Source organism: Phycodurus eques, chromosome 22, assembly GCF_024500275.1.
Source record: "Phycodurus eques isolate BA_2022a chromosome 22, UOR_Pequ_1.1, whole genome shotgun sequence".
In the NCBI taxonomy this organism is placed as follows: domain Eukaryota; kingdom Metazoa; phylum Chordata; class Actinopteri; order Syngnathiformes; family Syngnathidae; genus Phycodurus; species Phycodurus eques.
The window spans coordinates 8,767,136-8,775,175 of record NC_084546.1 but is presented as its reverse complement, the minus strand read 5'-3'; the positions used below and the strand labels follow the sequence as shown (position 1 = coordinate 8,775,175).

At 42.8% G+C, this 8,040-nt stretch overlaps 1 protein-coding gene across 1 annotated transcript; it reads right to left on the bottom strand.

Annotated features, from left to right (window-relative positions):
• Positions 1-810: 810 nt before the first annotated feature.
• Positions 811-6,982, bottom strand: LOC133397525 (sodium- and chloride-dependent GABA transporter 2-like). Its single transcript, XM_061668526.1, has 12 exons — positions 6,865-6,982; positions 5,352-5,439; positions 5,145-5,277; positions 4,883-5,017; positions 4,303-4,406; positions 4,079-4,203; positions 3,135-3,247; positions 2,907-3,044; positions 1,842-1,944; positions 1,651-1,751; positions 1,355-1,525; positions 811-1,272 (listed from the first exon to the last, which is right to left on the bottom strand). The coding sequence occupies exons 1-12, from the start codon at positions 6,980-6,982 to the stop codon at positions 1,123-1,125; spliced, it is 1,479 nt and encodes a 492-aa protein (XP_061524510.1). The 3' UTR covers positions 811-1,122.
• Positions 6,983-8,040: the final 1,058 nt, after the last annotated feature.

The following is an 8,040-nucleotide window of genomic DNA, read 5'->3' as shown; positions in this document are numbered from 1 at the left end:
AGGAAGCCAAATGTAATGACCATTGGCGTTAGTAACACAGAAATCGAAGGTATTTTTTGTTTTACCATTGGTGCTTCTCCTTCTTTGTTAACAAAGTTGAAGAACAGCACATCAGTGCAGCTCTCAACTGGTCTCGACGGAAAATCGTGAGTCCAGTATGGCTGAGACGGAGACAAGACCAAAACTTGGGAGCAGGAGCTCCTCGATAGAAATGACATTCTAAGCAAACAAAAGAAAAAAAAATGTACAAACATCATAGAATCTTTCGACATAGCTCCAAAAATAAGGAAAGGTGGGAATTTCTTTAAACAAATCCAAAATGTAGGTCGATAATTGACATGTATTTCTTTTTCATAATGGGAAGTCATTTTTATATCTTTTTGTTTGTCTGCTTTGTTTTTATCTTGCTTTTTTTTCAATCGTCATTTACATTTCATTCATTATAATTGATACCCTTTTACGATAATCTTGTTAATTGTATCACTAATGATGTGTAAGCGTGTATGTGTGAAGGCGGGAGGATGGACAACCCGCAGAAAGCGCACACAAGCGGTACATGTGAACTTCACACAGGAAGGCTGGCGCCGAGATTCGAACCATTACCCTCAGAACTGTGAGGCACTAGTGCTTACCACAAGCGCACATATTCCCAATTTGTGTTTTTATTTCACTTAAATTCTGTTAGTTTTTGCACAGTTAATGCGTACTGACCATTAAAACAGACAATATAAACTTACACATGGGAGTTTACGTTTATTGAAAAAGAGGCTTACAAATTTCTCTGTACAGACAATTCACAGTATAAAATAAAAGACTACACTGACATATTAGTTCTACAGCAGTGAGCACAGTAATCTTGACAATGCATATTTGCAGCATATTTCATAAAATAAAATGGCGTACTCGTAAATACAAAGGACAAAAATGTATTATTATATTTATTTACTTATGATAATACAATAATATAATACAAATAGTGCTTTGGCGCTACGTAGAGCTATTGGATATCGAGATAGTTGGCTGCATTCACAAGCAAGCTATTAGTGATTTAGCTGTCTCAGTGTTATTCTATTCGGCTCTTGAAATTGAACCAAAATCCACTTCTGTAGCTCCGCTGGTGCCTCATAGGCTGGAGTCTTGCTCCGACACGGGACGGTAGCCGTTTTTATTCCTGCTGGAGTCTCCCTCCGGAGCAAAAATGGCCAGCAACCTCTCCTGCTCTCTCTTGGTTTTGGGCAAGTCCTCAGATGGCGTGATGAGCAGCTGGATGCGCTGTGGGAAGACAAAAAAAATAATAATAATTTGTGTAGTCAACAGATGCTGCTCTATATTTGTATTTTAAGAAGTGCATTACCTCCCTGAACGTCCCCTGGGTGGTGCTGATCTTATACACCATCCACAGGGGGATGCAGACCATGGAGGAGAGAGCCAGTAGCCAGCCAATCACATAGCCCCACCACGGATAAACATACTCGTTGTTGTATTTTAGCGGTGTGTATTTAATGAGGGAGAAGGCAAAGGTACCCTGGGGAGATAATCAGATGTGTATCAAATCTCACAAAATGCAGGTACATGTGATTCCGTTTCAATGGAGCTTCATATTTTGTGCCATCTCCAACTAGATTCTCCAGGGATGAGGTTGAAACTCACAATACATGTGGCCGGGGTGAAGAACATCCAGCAGTACTTGATGTAAGGCCCAGGACGGTAGCCAATCATGTCTTCGATGTTGTCATAAAAGCGATCGGCGCCTGGAGAAACCCATTTGCAACAATAATATATATATATTTTTTTTTTTGGATGACTAAATCACAATCATTTTCCATTTGATGGCGGCTTACCGTAGACCCACGCAATGCAAACGGTCTCAAAAAGGCCCATGAAGAGAAGACACATGCCACTAGCAGCGTAGTAATCAAAGAGCTGGAAGACGTACATCCCACCCTGTCGGAAACAACACACACACACAAACGCAATTCAATCCATATGTGCACGCGCTAATCATTGACTATTATTAGAACACCCTTGTCATCACTGTGGCATCATGTGTGCAAGGGTCATTTCTCATGCTGATATACTGTAAACACTGAAAATGTGAAATAGTATTGCTGTATTTCTACTCAGTGTATAATACAGTATATTTTACCTATTGCATGTAGTTGGTGGACTTAGTACTCAAGTGTATTATACACGAGGGTACTCAGAATAAGTAAAGAGTATTCAGCTTTCAGGTGAAATTTCAGGATGAACCTAAAATGCACGATAATCTTTCCCTCCACCCTTTTGAATGCGCATGACGAAATGTTTTACGGCATTTTGCACAACTTGCTGTTCTCTAACAAGGAGCCAACAGGTGTTTGATCCATGAATGGATCAATAAAATTCCTGGTTCAATTCGAATTGGTATTTAAACAGTTATCTTCATCATGCTGTTCCTAACCAAGACGAAGGTCAAATTAAGTTCACCTGTAAAGGTTTGATTGGGCATTTTTAGTTCACCCTACAATTTCACCCGAAAGCCAAATGTCCCTAACTTTTTGCGAATGCTGATAGTTTAGACCAAAATTGGATGTTTTCCTGTATAAACTCCAGTGCATTCAATATGAATACTTTTTACATTGTCATACTTTGTTATTAGGCATAGCTGCATTTCAAAATCAGAACTCCATATTAGTGAGACTGAGGCCAAACCTTGGACTTGCTTGTACTGACAAAATGAAGACTTGTTGACACCTCTGCAGAGCATTCATGCTTCCAGCTGTGCAGAGGTGAAAACGTGTCATCTATATTGTTGTTTTTTTTTTTCTCAGCAAAACACACAATGTAGACATAGTTAACCCTTTTAATATCCACCATCAACAGAGGCTCCCTGCACTGTGAGCTGTATATGGGAGTCCGAGGCCTACCTCCATGAGCATGATGAGGCCCACGAGGAAGGAGAGGAAGACCACAGCAAGGAGGAAGAGCTCCCGACGGTTTTTGCGGCGGAAGGTGGCGGGGTACATGTCGACGATGGCGGTCACGAGACTTTCCACGCACACAAACTCAAAAAAAAAAAAAAACACAGCATCAGTGTAATCATTCCAGGAGAACTTTAATTCATTCATTCACCGAGCAGCGCAGAATATTCTCACCTGACTGTCCAGCCCAAGAAAAACGATCATGATGAAGAAGAGGGCGGCCCACAGGGGAGAGAAGGGCATCATTGTCACAGCACGTGGATAAGCAATGAAGGCTAAACCCGGGCCTGCAAAGCACAACCAACCAAAGTAATTCATTAAATATGCTATTATGTTATTGCTCGACAGCAGGTGTGTCAAACTCATTTTTGTCGCGGGCCACATTGTAGTCACGGTTTCCCTGAGACTGTTAACTGTTTAGTCACCGCATAATACTGTTATATACACACAACAAATTGACGGATACCTAGTTTTGAAATCAAAAGTCAAGGGTAAGAGTTTGTTCAAGTTACTGTAAACAGAAAATGCTTGCAATAGCTCAACAATCCTATTTATTATATATGAGAATTTGAGCAAGAATCGCGGCACGGTGGATGACTGGTGAGAGCGTCAGCCTCACAGTTCTGAGGACCCGGGTTCAATCCCCGGCCCCGCCTGTGTGGAGTTTGCATGTTCTCCCCGTGCCTGCGTGGGTTTTCTCCGGGCACTCCGGTTTCCTCCCACATCCCAAAAACATGCATTCATTGGAGACTCTAAATTGCCCGTAGGCATGACTGTGAGTGCGAATGGTTGTTTGTTTCTATGTGCCCTGCGATTGGCTGGCAACCAGTTCAGGGCGTACCCCGCCTCCTGCCCGATGACAGCTGGGATAGGCTCCAGCACGCCCGCGACCCTAGTGAGGAGAAGCGGCTCAGAAAATGGATGGATGGATGAGCAATAATCATCTGTGTCAACTTATTTGCTTTCGCGGGCCACATAAAACGAGTTGGCGGGCCAGATTGGGCCCCCGGGCCTTGAGTTTGACACCTGTGCTCTACAGTATTCCCACCCATGTCACACAAGATGCAAAAACATTATTATTATTTCTTTTTCTCCACTGTATTGCTGTCAAGCCTCACCAGACTCCGCCACCTCCGAGATGGGAACGTTCTGCTCATAAGACATGAAACCCAAAATGGAGAAGATTGCAAATCCAGCCACGAAACTCGTGCCGCTGTTCAGAAAGCACAACGCCAGGCAGTCTCTGCAATACGGACAATTCGGAGGTGTTTTTTGTTTGTTTGTTTTTTTGCAAACCAGATGTTCAGAATGAATACACACGATTGGAAACATCCTAACCTACCTGTAGCAGTTGTTGTTGTATTTGTTATAGCTACCTAGAGCTGTCAAGGAGCCTAAGCAAATAGCATAGGAGAAGAAGATTTGCGTCCCGGCATCCATCCAGACCTTGAAAAAACGATCATAAGCAAGTTATATACAAGTAAGAAGAGCATGTGGCACGTGGCCAGCGATGGTTATATAAACCAGAGGATGCCCCTGCATAATCATTCACTATTGCAGAGAGATGATGTGAAGCATCTGTTAATAGTCTTATTTACTTGGATACTTATTAAACCAAGCTTACGGGAACCAAAATACAGTACACCAGTTTTTTTGCCCTTTGTTTCAAAACAGGATTTTGACGACAGCTATGGAGCAAAATTGGTAGGGCCGTCCGCGACTCTGTCCCCTGTTTACAATCCCAGTGGCGTCCTGGCCCAGCATTTGATCCTCGGGGTCCCTGGCTCTTTTTTGCAGAGCGCAGATGGACGCAGCAGGCACCCCCCCCCCCCCCACCCCCCCAACCATGTTTTCTTCTTTACTACTTCCAGTTGTCGCGGTACTATAGTCCACAGTGTATATTAAGTCTGGCATTTTGGTACCTGTGGGTCTGCCAGACGTCCCAAATCAGGATAGAGGTAAAACTGAATCCCAATTCCTGCACCAGGTAGGGTGAGTCCCCTCACCAGCAACACGATAAGCATCAGATAGGGGAACGTTGCTGTGAAGTAGACCACCTAAATATCCCAAAAGACGAAGAAGAAGAAACAAAACAAAAAACACCAGCTGCGTCTCCATATTTGTCAATCTAAAAAAAGTGAATACATAAATCAATCAATGGTACACTTTTCCCTTGCCACCCACTTTTCCTGTGGATTTAACCCCCTTCCAGATGCAGAAGTAGCACATGACCCAGGCGATGAACAGACACAGGACCAGGTCCCAGTTGAGCGAGCCCATGCAGTCGATCCCCGGCGAGATCCTCAGCGCTCGTCTCCTGTCCAGACCAAAAGAAGTGTTACAGCCGTCACCTTGCAAATGTGGTCCACACGTCACAACTTGAGGACTCACTCCCAGAACTCCATGACCGGAGAGGTAGCATTTTGGAAGAGTGTTTGGTTGATGGAGGTGTTTCTCCTCTGGAACTCCACGCAATTTTCTGGAGAAGAAATGGTAGAAATGAAAGTCCTTTGGATGTGTTAATACTAAAATTAAATCGTCGTATTACCTGTGTTCCATGTGTTGTTGCAGGAAGACCAAGGTAGATCCCAGGAGAAGGAAAAAGACAGATAGAACATCCCCCAAGCCAGGACTATGATGTAGTAGAAGTTCAGCAGCGTCACTATCACCTGTGTGCCATAGCCAAGACCTGAAGAACATGGGCCATAAAAAAAAAAAAAAACATTTTTAAAATCATAATTTCAATTGAGAAATGTCACAAGACAATTTGGGTGTAATTTTCGATTTTGTTAATCAATTTTTAAATAGTATATATGTTTTCCTTTTTATCATTTATTTCATCTAATTATATATCATGCTGTACTTATATACAGTGGATTAACACTCCTGTTCAAAAGCCAGTTTTGTTTTCTGATATAAAAAATAAAATAAAAAATGAGACCAAGATACTGGGAATCATTAATAAGTCACAAACAATTTGAAACGATTTATCTTGATTTTTAATATCACAAAAACCTAACATTTCAACAGAGGTGTGTAGACTTTTTATATCCACCGTACCATGATATGACTATACTCATATACTGCTATACTGGTAGCGTAACAATAATTTAAAAAATAAATAAAACTAAAAAGGAATTCCTTGAAATTACTTCTTATATTCTACTCGACTGGTCGCATAAAAAAACACACAAAGAAGAACACAAATACCGAGATGTCGTGTCTCCTGTATTGGTAGCATAAAACGCAAATTAACTAAAATAAAAATAATACAAATATTACAAAATGTAATTATACAAATTTGAACAAATAATACATTTGAATTATTTCTCGAAGAAGCTGTACCTTCAAACAAGGGGCTGATTTTTCTCCAGCATGTGACGCCTCCTTCGCTGGTGAACTGGCCCAGGGCCGTCTCCAGGAAGAAGACAGGAACGCCACAGGCGAAAAGGAAGATGAGGTATGGGATGAGGAAGGCACCTGAGGAGTGGAGAAAGCAGACAGTCATTTATTTTGCGCACGTGCAGCATTCCATTTTAGAACTTTCAACTGAAAGTTAATCTCCAAGGGTCTCCTTTCCCCCTGATGGGTGGCCCGGGATGTTTGGCGGCGCGCTCACATTTCCGCCTCGCCGCGGGGACAGCTGCTGCGAGCGAGGAGCAACAACAGCTGTGTGACCCCGCCGGGCCCCGAACTTTGACCCAGACACCCCGCCGAGGCAGAGCGAGGCGAGTGAGCACACGCTGTTTCAAGACCCCCCAAAAAAGGGTAAAAAACATCTCTTTTAAGGACATTCCATGCAAAAAAGAAGAAGAAACTCTGGTAACAAAATATTGGGGTAGAACTAGTTAGATGTTTCTGGATTGACTCTGCATGGTGGGTTGCTTCGTTCTCTTCCACTCACCTCCTCCGTTCTTGTAACAGAGATACGGGAAGCGCCACATGTTGCCCAGGCCGATGATGGAGCCTGCAACGGACAGGATGAACTCCACCTTGTTGCTCCACTGGCCCCTCTCCTCCATTTTCACCTCAAAGGGGGGCAGCGGCTCCCGTGCCTGGACGGCGGTGCCATTCTGAAGGCCCGCCTTGGCAGTGTCTCCTAAGGGATACAGGTAAAAAGAGGGAAATGTAATAATTATTCAGTGTACGTAAGCAACGAGGCATTGATGAGCTTACCTGTCATTGCACGTGTTGTATGCCTCACGCGTGCGCTTGCCACAGGTGGTTGACCAGTAAATGCTCAAGTTTTAGAATTTAAGTACAGTGTGGGGGGGTGAGGAGGAGGAGGAGGCAGGGGCTTGAAATGCTAAACTTAGGCCAGCCTCCACTGTCTCTGCTGTCATGTCTTAAGAGCAAAGTGCATCGCTTACACTTGACAGTCAAATTGATGGGGCCGGGCATAGCGGACCAACTTGAGTTGCGAGACCTGTTCAATCAAGGTTTCACTTGAATAGACCCTGTCTGACAAAATGAAATCAGCCAAAAGATGTCAAAAAGCTGCAACAAAATACCACAATCCCAACGAAATTCAAGAACAGATAAGAAATAAACAGTGGTCCGGAAAGGGTTACAAAGCCATTTCTTTAGCAAACCACGGTGAGAGCCATTCACCACAAATGGAGAAAACATGGAACAGTGGTGAACCTTCCCAGGAGAGGCCAGCCTACAAAAATTATCTCAGGAGCACGACGACAACTCATCCAGGAGGTGACTGAAGGAACCTAGGACATCTAAAGAACTGCAGAAAACGCTTGATTTCAGTTGTTGCTGCTGAGGGTGGCGTAACCACTTATTAGGTGGAGAGGGAATTGAATTTTTCACATAGGGCTATGTAACTTTTTCTTTTTTTACTTCATAAAATCAATTAAAAACTGCACTTTTTGGTTGCTTTGGTTATCTTTGTCTGATAATTATTTGTTTTATGACCCTTAATATTAAAGTGGGTAAACTATGCAAAATAAATAAATAAAATTGAGAAGGGTGTCAAATACTATTTCATGGCACTGTATGTGATTATGTGTTTTTGTTCGGTCGTCTGTCATGAGATTATTCTTACATAAAAAATATGTGCCTTGGCTCA